At 38.7% G+C, this 18397-nt stretch overlaps 2 protein-coding genes across 3 annotated transcripts in view; both read right to left on the bottom strand.

Moving 5' to 3' along the window:
* Positions 1-1185: 1185 nt before the first annotated feature.
* pask (PAS domain containing serine/threonine kinase) lies at positions 1186-15061 on the bottom strand. Its single transcript, XM_084732978.1, has 21 exons — positions 14721-15061; positions 14300-14521; positions 13220-13449; positions 12949-13119; positions 12644-12778; positions 12331-12465; positions 11883-12144; positions 9644-9828; positions 9425-9554; positions 8467-8638; positions 6458-6690; positions 6048-6177; positions 5098-5678; positions 4849-4991; positions 4587-4754; positions 4169-4294; positions 3949-4083; positions 3659-3858; positions 3165-3298; positions 2893-3042; positions 1186-2038 (listed from the first exon to the last, which is right to left on the bottom strand). The coding sequence occupies exons 2-21, from the start codon at positions 14502-14504 to the stop codon at positions 1866-1868; spliced, it is 3798 nt and encodes a 1265-aa protein (XP_084589104.1). The 5' UTR covers positions 14505-14521; positions 14721-15061; the 3' UTR covers positions 1186-1865.
* Positions 15062-17392: 2331 nt separating this feature from the next.
* Positions 17393-18397, bottom strand: part of kcnab1b (potassium voltage-gated channel subfamily A regulatory beta subunit 1b) — a 54852-nt gene continuing 53847 nt past the window's right edge. For both annotated transcript variants that reach the window (XM_084732088.1, XM_084732090.1), the window contains 2 exons: positions 18205-18293; positions 17393-18088 (listed from right to left, as the gene is read on the bottom strand). In XM_084732088.1, the coding sequence (XP_084588214.1) occupies positions 17999-18088; positions 18205-18293 (179 nt within the window). In that variant the 3' untranslated portion in view covers positions 17393-17998. The remainder of the gene's footprint in view (positions 18089-18204; positions 18294-18397) is intronic.

Genomic DNA, 18397 nt, shown 5'->3' on the forward strand with positions numbered 1-18397 from the left:
TACCAAAGTAATCTATTCACCACCTGACAGGTGTGGCAGATGCTGATGCTGATTAAACAGTAGAATTATTATTTTTTTACCCTAAACAATCACTTCTTATGTCTAAGCCTAATCAAACCAACCAACAAAGGTAATGAGTACTAGCCAATCAGAGATGGGTTTGGCTTTGCCCTCCTGGGAAAAAAAACTGTATTATTAGCCCTATGTGAAATAAACATAGTTCAGTGCCTAATAAATGTACGTTTTTCAAGATCAGACTGTGCATTTAAAGGGATAGTTCACCTAAAAATGAAAGTTCTGTCATTATCTGCTCATCCTAAAGGGTTTCACAGGAAAACAGAAGATTGCAGAATCTCCAAAACAATGTAAGTGAATAGTGGCCAGTTTTCAAATGTAAAAAAACACCTAGAAAAACAAAACAAACCAACAACCCAAAGCACGCCTGTGCAATAATCATGCTCTTTAATCAGCATCTCTCTCTCTCTCAAGGAAAGGTGTAACATAGATCCTCGCAAATTTGTGAACAATTTTGCGAGAAATAAACCTGTTGTGTGCATGGAAGTCTGAGAACCTCTCCTTCAACTTGTGAAAATGGGAGCAAAAACAAGTTGCATTTATATTTTTGTTGAGTGTGCCAAGAAAGTGCAGAAGACGAGTGAAAATCAGACATTTAAATGACTTCTCCTTAAATAGATACTGACCATTACTGATGGTTTTATCAGAGGGCGTGAGATGTTTTATTGTTTAATATCAATGTTGTAAAACACCAAAGAATTGAATAAAATGCTATATGCTCCAAAAGGTAGTCCAGTGTATACCTAACAGCTGTGTTGCTCCAGTTATGTAATTTGTGAGCAAACTGACAAGAATGAACAGACTTGAACAAACTTCTTTTAAGCCTAACCCTACAACTCTGAGCTGAGAAATGCATAAAAATTAATCTCCTTATTTTTTATATCACTATACCTGCAATTTATGTGGTAGAATATTACTGACTGCCAAGTAATTTGACTAAAGTTTACATACAGAGTTTGCAATACTGTATTAAATCTTCGTCAGATTTCTGACAAAGGAAACCGACCTTGCAGCTGTTTTAGAAATCTGCAGTTCGAATCAGCCAGTCAGGCAAAGCAGCTGGTTCTATCTGGTGTGTCAACATCTTAAAAACTGCAATACGGAAAAGGATTTATTGCACTGCCATTTAATGATTTTCTGTCTTTACTGGCTGCATTACAAATACAAACTTCAAACAAATTTACAGTGTGCGCATGACAAAAAACATCCTACAGTTCAGATTACCAGCAATTACTCAATCGTATGAAAAAAGAAATGTTTGAGGTAAAATATTTATTCGTGTATAAAAATAAATAGATAAAATATTGTAAATATACTTATGTTTTTAATTAAAACATTCAAGATTAAAAGCATGAACATAAAAAGACTGAGCCGGATTAATAAACTGATTCCCTTCAACTTCAATCAAGCCGAGTTCTCTGTGTGGTTTCTCTGAGGTAAACAACTCCACTTGTGGTCATGTGTGGGTTTTGGTGACAAAGCTGTGAAATGTTACTATGATTACAATAGTTTAACTTTTCCCTAAATCCAACGAATAAATAAAACAGATTAAATAAAAGGAGAATAAATGTCAACAAGCACATTTTGACCAACATCAGCTTGACTGTATATACTTCATAAAGGCAAAGGTCCATTTGTCTCTAACAGACAGATTAGACACAGTGTTTGATTATGACCTTCTACTGAGACAAGTCTCCCTTTTCGTTTTTTGCACTTCATGTCCTTTTGTCCACTGCTGCAGACTAAATGTTGGACAGATGTTTGGGCTCCACTCCCTTTAACTTCAGTCTTTAATCCTCATGGAGGTATTTCTGAAGCTCCGTCTCCAAGGCCACCATTGACAACCTGTCTTCCTCGTCTTCCTCCTCCTCCTCATCATCAGGAAGAGTCTCATCACACTGATCCGGGAACAAGCCTGGCCTGACGTACAGCTTAGGACTGGATTCTTGGTACTGCGGTGAGCCTGTTAACAGAAGAGATGGTCCTGAGCTCGTGACTATCTTTAATTTGCACAGCTGAGACTACAGATTCTCTACAGAAATGTCTGTACAAAGGAAAGGGTAGTATCACAAAAAATACACTAATGAGTTTTGTGTATTCTATGCTGTGTTCCAGACAACTCAAGACACTGAACATTTCAAACCTATCAGAAAAAGTATAATGCAACACCACTCAAAGTTGGAGTTCCCACTTGTGAACTTGGAGCGAATCCATCTACCCTGACTTAATGAAGAAGCAGTTGTCTGATGTCTCACACAACATGGCAGCAGCCACAAGCCTAAAATAATACACAATATCATAAAGTGAGACCTGTTCTGCATATAAATTGAGGACAAAATATGTATTCTATGTTATTAAGTACCGTAAAATAAAATGTGTAGTGGCCTATCGTGATTTTTTTTTTTTTTTACCTTCCCCTTGGCCTTGATGTATTTAAGCAGGCTGCACTGCTGAGCGTTCAATTGTGTGCAACTTGCCGAAGAAAACCATCAATTTGACACGGTCTGCCATGTTTTCCGTTTACTTTTGGCTCTGTGCACCTGGCATGCTTTGAAGCCTGAAATTGGAAATTTCAACTGGGAAATTCCAACCACTGACTTTGACTGGAACGCAGCACCAATACCTCTTCAATTAAGTGGAACTAAACGAGCCTGGCCAGGTGCCAGTTCTTACTACTTTAAAGTTTGACTGTGTGGGGTGTTCAAAACATGGACTGAGGCCATCACTGTTTGTCAAAATGAAGCTACTCTTAGCATTTTAATTTGGATGCAAATCAATATTGCAAAATAAAGAAAATTATATAGAGAGAGTTCTCACAGTAGTTCTGAGTTGCAGGGACCACCTCTGTCCAGCTGTACTCAGCCAGAGAAATGGGCTGGCTGATCCAGGACTGCAGCAGCAGCTGGTCCAGAGTCATTCTCTGAACAGGATTTGGGTGAAGAAGTCCACATAACACACCATGCAGTTCTGAGAGTATACAGAGAAAAAGTTTCAGAACAAAGTTATAATTATGTTTTTTTTGTGGAAACTGAAAGGGTCATTTGTCAATTACAACTGTTTGCAGCCAGCAGCACAGAACAGCACAATACCCGGAGAGAGGGGGAATGGGGGCTTTAGTTTGGCATCCAGGATCTCCTCCACACCGCAGAATGGGTTCTCACTGAACAGCAGGGTGTAGAGCAACACACCCAGAGACCACATCTCCAGCTCAGGACCCTCGTACCTACAGCACAACCCCAACAGGAGACAAATGATGAAAATAAGCTTGATCCTGGCAATCAGGGAAACATAGCATAGCATTTTATTCATCAATTAATTATGGTTTTTCTAACTTTATGACCAGTGTATCTTTGAAGCTACATATAGTTTAACTGCACATCATAAAGTTTAATGGGTCATAAAACTACTACTACTACTGACCTAGATGCAGGTGTCAGGTTTAACGCTTTGAGTGAGCTTTCTAAATATAAGGGTGGTTGTTCCCCCTTTTCCCATAAAAGGACACCGATATAAAAATGTTCTATTTGTTCTTAAATTAAAAGGAACAAATAACACATGCCATTCTCACGTGTCATGTACGTACGGATTTCCCTGCAGCACCTCCGGGGAGCAATACTCCAGTGTGCCACAGAAATTGTAAAAGAGCTTCTTGGGAGCCATCATGGCAGCAGAGCCAAAGTCGATCAGTCGAATGTGGAAACATTTGTCGATGATGATGTTCTCATCTTTTATGTCCCTGTGTAGGATGTTCTTAGTCCTCAGATAGAAGACGGCAGCCACCAGCTGGGAAGATACAGGACCTTCAGTTTAACAAAACAATACACTTCAGAACCATTCAGCCTGACATATGTGTTTACCTGGCTATGTACATACTTGTCTAAATATGTAACTGGCCAGTGGCTCATCCAGCCTCGGCTGCATGTCTATGAATTCAAAAAGGTCCAAGCCATCTCCATGTTTCTCCATCACCATCTGGAAGTAACTTCCATTCTCAAACACCTCCAGCACCTAGCAGCAAACACACATATTTAGTAGGAGCAAAATTATCTAGCATAATAAATGAAAAGCTTTTTTTTAACAACAACCCAGTTACCTTGACTATGTTGTGATGCTGTACTCGTGTCAGTATGGCGATCTCCTGGCTGACTCGTCCCAACATGGGGTCATCTACCCAGCAGTCATTCACTATCCTGGCCTTGCTAATGAACTTCACCACTACCTGCAAATTTCAAACATACATTAAAGGGACAGTAAATAAAAAAAAAAAAATCTTATTTAGATTGTTTTGGAGAAGGTAGACATCTCTGAGGGCGACAACAGCACTACAACTAAGAGGAAAAATATGTATTCTTAATTTGGGAGCAAACTGTCTCTTTAAAAGAAGCCATGTCATCAAGACTTTGTTTTAATATAACAACTGATGTCAAATGATTCTACATAAAAAAAAAATGCTGCATATTGTATATACATGACTGGAATGTGTTTTTGCATTGATGAAAATGTTTTCTTACTTCTTGTCCATCACAGCGCCTTACTGCCTTCCAGACGAAGCCAAAGGCTCCTTTACCCACAGCTTTCAGAGGCTGGTACTCTTCTTCAAATTGCCCGTCACAGGCTCGAGACTGCTCCAGGTCCATGGTGGAGCGGAGAGCCTCCCCATGACTGGCCTCACCAATCCTCTAAAAAGAGAAGAGGATGATGAGTTGAACAGCAGAACAACAAAGAAATATGTGCCATACCATCATATTACTAAAAACTGTGACTGCCACTGACCTCTCCTAGGCTGGCTCCTGATTGGTTGTGCAGTGATTGATCTGCTTGCAGCAGTGACCCCTGCTGTCCAGCCCTACTTATCCACACGCAGAACATGGAGCTTCCATCACAGAGGTTAGTTTTGCGTACATCACACTGCACATCTGGAGAGAAAATTAGGTACTGATTAAGGTCTTTTTACTTTATGTAACAAAGTTACATAGATTTTAGTTGATTTTCTTTATGGGAATCAGATGAGGTAGTACCAACCTACTCTCGTGCCATCTCTGTGGTATGCACTTCCTTCGTATCGCCCCTCCAGTATCTCTGTACTGTCTGAGGACAGTTTGGGTCCATTTGCTTTCTGTTTCTTAGGTGTAGATGTAGCAGGAATGTCTGCCATCGACTGCACCCCACCATTCAGTGGCGTGCAGAACCCTTGGTTCTTGTCTTTATGAATTGAAGACAGAGCTTCCCACTGATCCTGCTCGCCCTGCTCTTTTTCTTCACTCAAGCCGTCTCTGGCCTCTGCACCAGCGTTCCCAGTCTCAGCAGGCTCCACTTCCTGGTCAGACTCGACCACGCATGGCGAGGGTGTACGCAGGAGCTCAGCTGTATCGCAGGATGTCATGGAGTGTTGGTCATCGCTGTTGTAGCCTCCGCCGCTGAGAAGCTCTATACTACTGCTCAGATTGAGGTCAGCCAGGACCCGGGTCACCAGGTCACCGTCACTGTTAAGGTCCAGGAAACAGCTGGCTGAGTCCACGATGTTTGCTGAGCGAGAGTCCTCTATCTGGCCTGGATCAGACGCACCATGGCCGGCAAACTTCTCACAGAAGCCAGAGGAAGACCTGGGAAATTGAGTTTTAATGAAATAACTGATGGCACTAGATTGGCAGGTCTGAAAGAATAAACACATCCAGACTGTATTATTTCATCAAAAGGAGGAAGGGAAATATTAAGATTTCTGACGAATGCAGTTTTTTGAAGAATCTTAACCTAGCATGCCATTAACAATTAGGGCTGTATCACATTCATATTACTGAAAATTTAGCCCATTCCAGTGGCTATTTGCCTGTAAAGTGGAAATTTATTCAGTCCAAATGGATGTTATGGAGTTAATTTAGATTCATAAGCCAACCTAAACAACTGAAGGAACTCAGGGAATAAAATAAATGGTGGAAAATTTTAATTTCTTAAATAACGAACTTGACCCTCACCTGCTCTCCAGTGAGATGACCTCATAGCTGGAGTCTTGGTGGACAGAGGCACATGAGCGTTGGTCTTTGCCTACATCAGGAGAGGTGCAACCCACGCTGCCAACAGCACATCCATTCTGAAAAGGAGTGTCTAAAGAGGGGAAGACAAAACAAAACAAAACAACACTGAAAAATGCTTGATACAGTTCCTTAAAGACTGCTCTTTTAATGTTATTGCTCACTGTAAGTGTAAAATCCAACACATTATGAAGTACTTGCACATGATATGTTTTGAAGAATGTTTTAATTTATGAGAGTTTCTGTACATTCCAATATGTACTGAAGTTCGGCAGTCTAGTTTCAGGGTTGCAACAAAGAACTACAAATTAATTACTATAAACAACAACTACAAGAGTGTAGCCACATCATACCTGGAACAGCTTTAATGGCAGGTTGATTATTTTCATGAGCCTGACTGTGACGCTGCTGTTCTCGGTTATGGTGTGGTGGTTTGGTGGAAATCAGGCAGGAGGTATCTTCTTCTGGAGGTTCCACCCAAGCAAATGTCTTGAGGAGAGCCTGAGTGGTATCTCCAATGTCCGGTGGGTTACTGCAGAGAGCGACCTGGGCTGCCTCCTCCATCAGCTCTGTAGTGTCATCAGCTCTGAGGAAAGAGTGGCTGGATTTTAATGGGATGATGATGTAAATGAAAAATAATGTTTCATTAGCAGGATGGGTTAGAGGTATCACTTTTCTTAAATCTCTACTTGTTAGGTGTCTTTAATGACCTGTATAAATCAATGAATGACAAACAAATGCACAATTTTTACTTTACTTTACTTTTAAAATTGTAGAATGAATGGACAAGGATGCAAGTCTGTAACAAAAGATTCATTGGTAGCAGCATTATAGAAACTACACTGATTTTTTATTCTCACAAAAGACATCCTTGTTTTCTGTTTTAAGCTAGAGCATTGGCAATTTAAGAGTAAACCCCACACAATTTCTTTGAGTGAGGATACATGCAAGGGCCAATAATTACGTATTTCAGATGTCACATTTAATGATAGTTTCTTATGCACAAGGTGTTAACAATCACTGAATATAGTACTTAGGCCAGCAAACCTGTAAACAAGCCAATTTGAAATTGCAGGAGTATATTTTTAAAGCTGACAGTGTTTGCCCAAGGCTCACATTGATGAGTGTTCTTGTCTGGAGGCTGTAGATCTTACATGTTCAGCTTTACTAAAAGCCTATTAAAACCTTATAGTGTAGTCAATCTTAGGATAAAGAAAAGCTTATTAACCAATTTCAGTTACACTAGACAGTATTATAGGAATATTATTTTCTCTCATTAGTGTACCAAATGAGGGGGCAGCTGTGGCTCAGGACGAGAGCGGGTTGTGTACTGAATCACAGCCCACCTCCTCCTGTCCACATGTCAAAGTGTCTTTGGTCCCGGTCCAAAGCCTGGATAACTGGAGCTGCGTCAGGAAGGGCATTCAGTCTAATAGCCCTTCTAAAAACAAATATGTGGATGATAAAAATCACATTCCCATGACAGGCTGTGTGGGGTCCGGTTTACAAACAAGATACAAAAGATCCGCTATGATGACCTCTAATGATACGCAGCTGAAATAAAACTAAGTGTACTAAATCACGGATATTAAAACATACATAGCTCTATATAAATAACATATAAATGTGGAAACAGTCCTGGACAGACCTGTATATACAAAGTATTTTCAGGAACACAAACTTTTTGAGGCCTTTGTGTCTCTCACTCATCTCCTTCAAAGCTGAAGGCTGGATAAATCAGTAAAACTGTAAATCAATATATCCTTTATGACCAAACATGCTGTGACATTATTTGTCCAACAGGTGGCACAAGAGTGGGTCATTAATATAATGTAAATCCAAATCTTCATCTTCATCTTCCAGTATCACAGTCAGGATCATTTGATCTGCTTATGTTATGAAAGACTGAACTAAAATCAATGAAACCATTAAGATTCCAGGCTTGTAAAATTTGAACAGTTCTGATCCAGATTAAAAGTTTAGAAAAACTTGGTGAAAGAAAAAAGAAAAAGAACGACGGCTGTAATAGCGGTAAGATGTTATAGTGTTTTGGTGTCTCTCCTAGCTGGTTAGAAACACAGAGGTTATATCAGGTTTGACCACTGAGTTGTTGTGTTTTTAGATTTACTGCCGGACACATTAAATATAGATGCAGCCTACTGCTTTTAGGTCCCTGGATGTTGCTACAGCAGCCTTTATCTGCCCATTATTTGTGAAAATATAAAAGCACAGATTTGTTACACGGTGTAGGTCTGCTGGGATATCTTTTTCTGTGCAGATGTAACAAGATCAAGTTGAAGAAGTTTATTATCCTTTGGTAATATGAAGGTAATATGAAATCACTGATTAGGTTGTGACTTACATAACCACTCGTGTGGAGGTGACAGGAGGAGGAGAAAGGGTGGAGAAGGAACTGCCCTGTTTCTCAAGGTGTGTGCTTAATCCAGTGAAGATCCGGCCTCTCCCGGTGGAGGTTCTTCCCTGGACGGTGTGATGCATCATGACCATGTTACCAGCCACCAGTGAGGAAGGGTCTGGGATTGAGAGAAAGAAAGAAAAAGATTAAATCACAAACAGTATAAATAAATTGTGCTGACTGACAAGAATACCTAGAATACACAACAATTAATTTTAAGTCACTGCATTTTTGTAGAAAATGCAAAATTTATGCAAAAGTCATATGAACATATAATTTAATTTTCAAATAAAGAAAGGTTAAAAAAGCTTATCAGACTTAAACTTTCAGAATTGGCAAAGAAAATTACAGTTGGTGTATCTCTGAATTTTGTGTTATTCTTTGTCTTGTTTATTTGGATGATTGTGCGCTAATTTTAAGAGCTAAAGTTCCCATAATTTGGGGGCTGTAAACAGACAGTATAATGTTGCCAGGGAGTTACCGTTGAGGCTATATTTGTTTATTTTGACAAACTCGCACTATTAATAGCATGCCAGATAAAATATTAGCAGTTCCTGTTTGCAATCAACCACCACTGGATGAAGAAAGCTTAAAACGTAATTCCCAGTCATGTTCTGGAGTTACAAGGAGTGTCCTTTTTCTGCAATCTCCAAGCAGATTTATTGAATGTCTAAGTCACACTGAAGCTAAAAATATGTGGATGAGACTCTGAGACTTTAAGTTGTTTTTAGAACAGCGGTATGCACCTGTCTCCTTCACCTCTCTGCCTCTCCCTCTGCACCTCCCCTTCAACTCTTTCACCTCACAGTTTGAAAACAGCTGGTTTAGACTAATCACAGCTAGTGGGTTGCAACAAATCTGCCATCTTGCACTCATCACTAATGTACAGTATACAAATGCTCACCAGATTTCCTTAATATTTTAGATGAGGCTGTACTTCTATTTGCCTCTGCCTGAGAATCCGAGAGGAAGCCAGGCTTTCTGTCCGAGTCAGACATCCATACGTAGAAACCGGGCATCAGAAAAGTGACACTCTGTTGAAGACAAAGCAGGAGTGACAGAAGTGAGAGTTGGCATGTTTGTCAATCCTTAGAGCCTTGTTCAGCTGGTAATGTTGGCTAACCTTTCTCAGCAGCTCGTCCTTGCTGTAGCCAAACAGACTGAGAGCCAGGTGGTTGTGGATGCTGTTGATTGAGCCATCAGGGTGTAGCAGGAGGAGGCCGCTCAGAGGAGCAAACACCCAAACTGTTCCAGAGTACTCCAGTACTGCAGCACTGGGAGAGAGGACGATGCTGTCCACTTTGGCTTCTGAAATATTTGAGACACATGTTGAAGATACACAATTAGTTACAGCAAGTTTACAGCAATTACATTATACAGGGTACATACAGTGTATAGTTTTACCCTTTTGTTATCATTTTAATGTTTTGAACGGGTTAAACAAGCAAATATCAAATTGTTTTGAGCATTCTCTTCAAATAATATTTAGATTATCTATATTGCATGGACTAAAGTGCACTGTGAGAGTGCATTTATGGTGTGTCCAACTCCATTTCTGCTAGTTAAACAGTGCTTAATCTGAGTGCAAAGTAGAGAAAAGGCACAAAGGGGTTGTATTTAGTCTCTTGATTCATCATAAGTGTTTTGGTCATAACATGAATTAAACCAATCATTCTCTTTAAGACCCAGATGTGCCTATGTGCTATTTAAATGGCAGATAAGTTGGTGCTCACTACAGATAATCCACGAGTTGGGCCAGCTGGGTCATAAAAATTAACATGCTCATTTATAGTAGATTTGTTTTGAGTGGGTGAAATAGGCTTAAGCATTTCCCTCTCACGAAAGATGCTGTGTGCATTTATTTTTTTAGGGCACGGAAGCATAACTTGGTTCTGCACACATGGAAATGTTTAGAATGACTGAAAATAGCCTCTCTATAACAATTCAAGTAAACTGTTAAAAAAAAAACACACACACTCATACATCAATACACACACACAGCTTGCACTGCTTGACATCATTTAAGAGATGACTTAATAATTAAAGAAGCTGTTTTCAGTCATTTAAAAACTTTTCCATGTACAGTCATGTCAGTGCAGCAAATATTGTCAATGTATAAGCAGCAAAACTAAAAGCTGTAGTTATAAACTTGACAGGAAAGATGAAACTTTCCAGAGGAAATGTTTTTTAGACAGATCTGATGGAAGTCAGGATTGATCAGAACTATAACTGCTTTACTCCAAACAATTTCACTCCATGAATTGTGTGCGTGTGACATTGGATGTGCACAAGAACACGGAACATTAATTAATAGAAGATCCTGACTGATCCTGTCCAGAGACTTGGACAGTCAATGGCATTATGGTGCTGTGCCTCACGCATTCACACAGCATCTCTTAATCAGGAGATACTTCACCCTATTTCATGCACCTGCAACCCATCTGCTATTAATCAGAATATTAATTTTTATGATCCATGGATTACCTGCAGTGCCCTAGAAGTAGAGTGTATGTGCGTTGTGTACCTGCCTCATGCTCATGCTGTCCTTTAAATAGCAGGAAAATTCTGTGCATTGACTTTAGACCAGTTTTTTTGTTGATCAATAAACAGTGCAGCTACTTTCTGCTTCTTCCAAACAGAAATTCACCAACAACGAGCCTGACTACACTTCATTTTAAAACACGTTCATGGGTGCACAGATGGGCACACACAATGTGGGAGCTGGGTATAAAAATGAGAACTGCCTCAATAACAGCTGCGCTGCATTGTGGGCTACTTTGCGCTGGGGGTAATACAGGACCCTAAATGTTGCTAAATTATATTGCAAGTACAATATATGATCAGTATGGGTCATAATAGGCTGAAACATGTAACTCAAAACTGTCAATGTTTCCCGAGTTAAGAAAAACAGTCCCAATATTTTGTTTGTGACAGTGCAGTTTGTAGATCCAATGTGTTTTTAAATGGTCTATCTGGCTTAAGACTTTTCTCAACCCATTCAGGAACATACTTCTTAAATTTATATACATTCTGATACATGGGTTTCATTGGACAGTGACAAATCATTATCTGTCTTTTATATTCCTGTTGATTGGTTCCATTTTGACTCCTACTCCTTTTTATCAGTGCTTGCCAGTTTCTTCAAATATTCACATTTACATTATCTTGTCTGGCTTCTGTAATTTTTTTCTTATTCTAAAAAGCTGAGGACTATATACTGAAAGATGTTTAAAGTGCTTGGGAAGCATAGCATAGACAATGAATTAAAAACCAGTTTCTCCAGAATAATATTGGGTGTTTTTAATCCCTCTCACCGAGCATTATGTCCCAGTCTTGTCTTTAAAAAACACTAAACACCTTACCAGAGGAGGGCTCTTTTTCATGAGGCTCCTCACAGAGTTCAGGGTTTGAGCCTGCTGACTTGCACGCAGGGGAGGTGAGAGGAGAGCATGGCTGCTTGTCCTGTGCATCTGATCTTTCAAGGCTCTCTGTTGGCAAGGTGCAACCAGTCCTGTTGTTTTGGTGTTGGGGCCTCCCACATACCACTGCCCCCTGCAGTTTGATACAAAGGGGGACTAATGCACCACTTCTGCCTTTACCACAGACTCTCTGAACCCTCAGCATCTAAAAGAAAGAAGGAAAAGCAAAGTCAAAGATGACAGACTTACAAAAATACCTGAGCTTAGAAGATTGTGGGATATAATTTGTTTTCTGTCTGAGAAGCACATTTGTAAAAAGAAACTTGAAAGCAAAGCTTAAGAGAGGGATTCTTTCCTTAGCTGAGCGGGACAGTTTGTAAACTGTGCTTACTTTGGGCAATGCATTACTGTGGAGGGGGATTTGTAAAGAAGGGATAAGCTCTTTAACAGACACTCCTTTTAAATCGTCGGGATGGTAGTATCCATGGAGTTGAGCAAATGCCAAGTCACAGGTGAGGATGCTGCCCTAGAAATTGACATCAAAGGTATAACAAAGAATTGTTTTAATGAGTTAGAAATGCTAACATGTAACAGAAGCACTATATAGAATATGATAAAAAAATTAAGTAATGAAAACATTTTTTTTAAAATTACCATTTAATAAAAATTCCAATAAAAATACTGCTTAATAATGATGGACTTACATCTTGTGAAAATGACAGAAAGGCAGACACCCTTTCCACATTTTCCATCATGACAAACCAGTGCTCTTCATTTTGTGGATGTCTGTGTGTACACACTGACACTGGCACCTCTCCAGACAATGTCACAACATCCACCTACAGAAAAAGCAACATGTTAAACACTCTAAAACAGACATAATCTTGCAATTGAAATTGAAGACATTTGACTGAACAGTAGTGCAATTTGAGCACATTTTGAAGAAGATTCAAGAATTCACTACATAGTTATTTTCAGCTTCATTTTTTTTAGTCAACATATTTCATACCACTTTTCCAGACACAGCCGCAACAGTTCCATCCACTAGCGGAAAATCTTCTTCCAATGCTTCTTCAAGGACCTGACTTGTTTTCTTTAAGATACTGGACAGCTTTTTTCCAATAAGCTCACTGGTGGCACTCTCAAACAGTTTGCAGGCCTGTTCATTTGCTGACAAAATCTGAAAAATTAGGATGAAACAGATTTTCAGGGTCTGCTTTGGTACTGCATGATCAATTCTGCTCAGCTCCCAAAGCTCACATTAAGTGTACACTCATTACCTCTCTGGTTTTGTGGTCGATGGTAAGAATGGCTTTGTTTGGGTTGATGGCAGACGGAGATCCCGACAGACCAAAATCTCCAGAGATGAGTTGACTGAACAAGCTTTCCTCTGTCTCTGACACAGTAGACAGGTGGGGCAGGGAGGCAGCGGAAACCTGGGTGCCGGGGTGTAAGCTTGATATTTGGCAGTTTCTTGTTGCGACAGAACTGTAACAATCCAGATGCTCACCTGAAAGACAGTTATTTTTAAAGGACTATTTTCTCCCCTCCTCATCTTCCCAATTATTTGCCAACTGATATTCCCGTTCTTGACTGCAAACAGCCTTTTGGCAAATAAGTTGGAATTCTGCGATGGTAGTGGCCATTATTCATCTGTTATGTTGCATCAATCATGCACTCTCTAAATGCTGTGATGGCTATTTGCATCCCTAGCTGCAACTAACAGTTATTTTTGTATTAGCCAAAGATGATGATGTTGATTTTTTTTTTTGTTGGAAAATAGCCCCAAAAGTATGAACAACAAATCTACATTTTGGTAATTTTTGTTTTGTACATTGTTTAAAGGATAATCAACTGGGATGTAATAATATATCATATACAGCAGTAAAGAAATATCTCAATACCATACTGAACTGTGAAAATACCTACCGTGATATTACCTGGTTAATTGTTTTATTTTATTATTTTCGTTTCACAAAAGGGCTGCTCCTGACTGTTGTACTGTTTTTGTTTTGCAATTGCACATACATAATTCAAGCATTCATTGCCAAACCTAATTTAATTAAAATTTTCACACATGCTTAGGTCGTTTATTTTATTAAAGAACAGCAGTGGCACTTCAAGTCAACAGGAAAAAATGTGTTTTATGAACAAAGATTTATTAGAGATTTATTACTTAGTAAAGAACATTTGTTCATTTTTGTTAGATTGTGATGAATAATGTATTGTGGATTTTTTTTGGTCATACCTTTTGTTTTTGGTGTAGTCATATCCCTCAATAGTTAATTATCAAAATTGTTTAGGATTAATTGGTATGATTAATAATTTGTCATAATTACAGCCAAATCAGTTACACTCACCTGTCAAAGAACCAGGATAATATCGACGTTGCAGTGCAAGACGGTTCTTCTTGTACAGTGGTCTCCGAGTACATGGGTAGGATTTATTAAGGTCGAAGTCATCTTCCAGGAGATCAGAGGAGAGGTCGGGCACCACACAGATAGTGTCTCCTTTACCTCTGCAGCTTTGGCTCACCCAAAAATGAGCCTCAGTTGACAGCGACATTACTGTTCGTTATCCAGCTGGGATTGACAAAGATTGACCCATACAGAGACAATGAATGGATTGCAGCATTGTAACAACAGTGTACGCTGACAGGTTAAGCTAAGTTAGCTGACTGCAGCAGTTTCAGCTAACAGAGGAAATGTTTTGGTAAAATTTAGTTAGAGTAACTCAGGTACGAGTGTCAAATTTGAAGATTGAATCCGACACAATACTTACCTCAAGCCGTAGACAGAAACTGCGCGGCTAGTGTTTCCTTGCTGCTAATGAGCACAGCAGTTTCGGTTGACGCTAGTTGACAAGGTAACGTTACCTCCCCTGCGCTTATCTGGCTAACTGTTAGCCATCTGCTAACTACAAACAAAACACTGCTGTGCTCTGTTTGGCACTGAAATAGCAGGGCTGCCGCGGCTGTCTTGAACGCCTTTATTCCGAGTTGATGTTACCGTAGCGTTAGTACAACGCTAACACGCTTTGAGCAGGTTAGTTGAGGAAAAAAACGAGATTTTAATGCTATTATTCCACTTTATCCAGCAACAGTTTTTGTAAACCGCGGGCTTCGAGCGCCAGCCGAGCTGAGTACATCCAAGCTTCGAGGAAGTCCGCTTGAACCAATCAAATATCACGCTTCTAGACAAGAACAGTTCATTGGATAATTCACCGGAAATGCCCGCCTTTGTTTCCATGGGAACCATGCGACAAAAGCAACCAAGTAAAACAAATTTTTTAAGAGTTTCTTATGAAGCGTATATACTTTTCACAAGTCAACTAATTCATACCACGGTTTTTGTAGTAATACTAAAACTAAATCGAAAACTGAAAATAGGTGTGAAAAAAGTTTTAGAAACGAACGTTTAGAAACGAAAAAAAGAAAGAAAAAACCTAACTGAAACAAAATGGTGTACCCCAAAACATAACCTAAATGAAATGTAAATATACAGGAAACGTTTTTAGGTTTAATCTTTGTACATCTGGTCTAATTTCTCAACACAACAAGCATGAGGAGGCATTAGTGCTTGTTTATTGAGACTGGGACGTTTCTGAACTTCTTAAATCTGGCCCCTGACAAGAGACAACAACATTGTAATAATAAATAAATAAATAAAACTAATACCGAAACCTACGAAAAAAAAAACAAACTAAAAAACAAACTGAAACAAGCAAACCAACAATAGGAACTAACTGAAGCTAAACCTAGTAGGTTAAAAAACAAAATTAAAACTAATGAACCACACAAAACTATAATAACTCTTATTCACACATAATTTTATTATAAAACAGGAAGACACAGACAAACCCCAACAGCAAACAGCAGTAACTACGTCAGAGTGTTTCAAGTCACAGTTTTTTTTTCTTACTGCGGTTTTACAATGTAACTCAGCAAATAATAATAAGTCTACTCTGGCTCTGTTATTTCAAATCGTAAGGGACAAAAAATTAGAAGGCATCCATAATATTAATAGAAAATTACTATAGATCTTTAAAACATATCACATGAGAATTATAAGCTCTTTATTTGTATGTACAAATCCGATGAACAACACCAAAATACATGGTTGGAACAGACAAAACATAACAAAAATCATCCCATTATGTAAAACTGGCATCTGGGAGAAGTTGGGTAAGAATTCAATGTGTTCCAGTTGACTTCAGGGATCCATATGGTTTTATTTTTTTTAATGAGTCTCTTCATTAGCTACATGGCTTTGTTTTTAAACCCACAAGCTCCCCTTTAGGAGGATCATCTCCCCAACTTCGACTAGACGAATGTTTTAGCCACAACACAGATGGAAATTAAATGAATTAGACATTATCATTACTGACAGAAAGTCTGGCATAGTCCAAATGAAAGGGGGAAGGAAGGGGCACAATAGGAAAGTACACTATGCTGTACTTTTGCATAAGTGAAAAAGAAATAAAATACAACACGAGGAGATGAAAAGCTCATCCTGTCATATAGCTGCTTAATAAGGAAAATATGTAACAGTCAGTACAGATGTTATATTTTAGTTTAACTTAGCTCTCTTGGTATTAGCAACAACATTGTGAGCAGAATTTCAGTTCATCCAGTACTGAAACAATTCATCACGTTGACAGGTCAGCTCCAGCTGCAATGGTTGTGTTAGCGTATCATCCAGTCTGCTGATTCCAGGCCCAATTACACACGTCATTTTCACATCACAAACATCTAGTAATAAGGTAGAGTTCTGGAACATTGGGTACATTTTTATACACCACAACTTTTTTCATCTTTTTTTTTTCCAGGACAATAAGTGCCTCTCAAGATTTCTTTTCTGGATATAATGACCCTCTCAGGTAACACTTTACGTTTACAGGTAATAAGGCCCTTATAGATGCTTATTAACATTAAGATGTGTTCAAAAGACTATATATGTGTTCAGAATTAACAATAGAATAAATTTGTACGATGTAAAGCATGTAAGAAACTTGTTAACAGTTTATATACGGCTTAAGAATGTTAATAAAAGCCTTATGAGTTTGTGATAAGTGTCTACAATAACATTTCAAATACATTAAATGAGTTCAACTAAAGAGGGACATAATAGGTAAGTTATGTCACTTGTGTAAACAATGCTTTTTAGGGTTAATAAATCCTGTATTATGCACTTTTTAACACTTACCTGCATTTTAAGGTTAACAAATCCTTTAGCATGCACTTATTAACAGTTAACCATTTCTTTTACTATTATTATTTTCATAGTATTTTTTATTAGATAGTGACAGCTGAGGAGAGACAGGAGAAGGGAGACAGCAAGAACTGCTAATACTAATAAATGCATGATAAGTATTTAGAAATCATATAAATATAAATAAAGCAACTATTACAAGTGTATTAAATTTGTAATGCTAAAGAAATTATAAGAAATGCTTTTATTAACATTCTTAGGCAGTCTATAAACTGTTAAGTTTCTTAAAAACGTTTATAAATGTCTTATGATCTAACAATAAACATTATAATGCTATTATTAATACTAATATAATCTTATTAACATATATTAATATTAATAAGCATGTTATAAGTGCTTGATTACCATTAAGTAATGATTATTAATATGAAACATTATTCACTCTTATTCAGATAATTAGATGTATGATAGTTAATAACTGGCCATGCTAGTGTCAGTCAACTTCAGTTTGATCTATTTCTCCATGATCTAATATTTTGCTTCTTTAAGTTTGTGGTTCAGCAGTGTTTGCGACTGAAATCATCTCGCTGGATCTTCTAACTGTTATTCTGTCGGGTGGCCGGCCGCTTTAGCTGTAGCATGCATGTTTTGTCAAGTAGCTCACCTTACAATAATGAGAACTGGTTGATCTTCAAACAGACAAGGAGCCAAGCAGAGCACTTTGACACAGTCACACATACAGTCATACGCGCACACAAGCAGAGTTGGGCACGCACTTATGGTGCCATGGCTGTGAGGAGTGAGCTTTGACAAGCTTTTCGAGCATAGTTCACTAAAACAGGGTCCATCCTAATGGTGGTAGTCCTTTTTACTGTGAGGACGATTTCCCAGTATATGATCCACTTCTGAGGCGATTCCCGCTGTCATCTTTGGAATTACCTGTGGTGCCGACAAGAGAAAGAGAGAGAGCACATGATCAATGCTGTTTGACTCCTGATTACTACTACTAATACTGAAAGAATTATTCAGTCAGGCTGAGGAAATGTGTGTTATACCTGAATGGCTCCCAGGTTCTCTGTTAGCTGGCTTGGATTGGAGGATCCCAGCAGCACTGAGCTCACTCCCTCGTTCCTCAGGCACCAGGCTACAGAATGGTGGACAGGAAGAGTTTTTACAGTTGTGATTGTGATTGTGAAATCTGTATAATGCTCTTTAAACAAACAGTTCATTAGACTGGCAACATTTTCA

Source organism: Lutjanus erythropterus, chromosome 12 (genome assembly GCF_056507025.1).
Source record: "Lutjanus erythropterus isolate fLutEry1 chromosome 12, fLutEry1.hap2, whole genome shotgun sequence".
NCBI lineage: Eukaryota > Metazoa > Chordata > Actinopteri > Lutjaniformes > Lutjanidae > Lutjanus > Lutjanus erythropterus.

Coding starts and splice junctions, on each gene's coding strand:
- pask (XM_084732978.1), bottom strand. CDS start 14,504: ATGTCGCTGTCAACTGAGGCTCATTTTTGGGTGAGCCAAAGCTGCAGA. Junction 12,466..12,643: donor TTCTGTCATTTTCACAAGAT/GTAAGTCCATCA, acceptor GTCAATTTCTAG/GGCAGCATCCTCACCTGTGA. Junction 6,178..6,457: donor TGCCATTAAAGCTGTTCCAG/GTATGATGTGGC, acceptor TCCCCTCTTTAG/ACACTCCTTTTCAGAATGGA.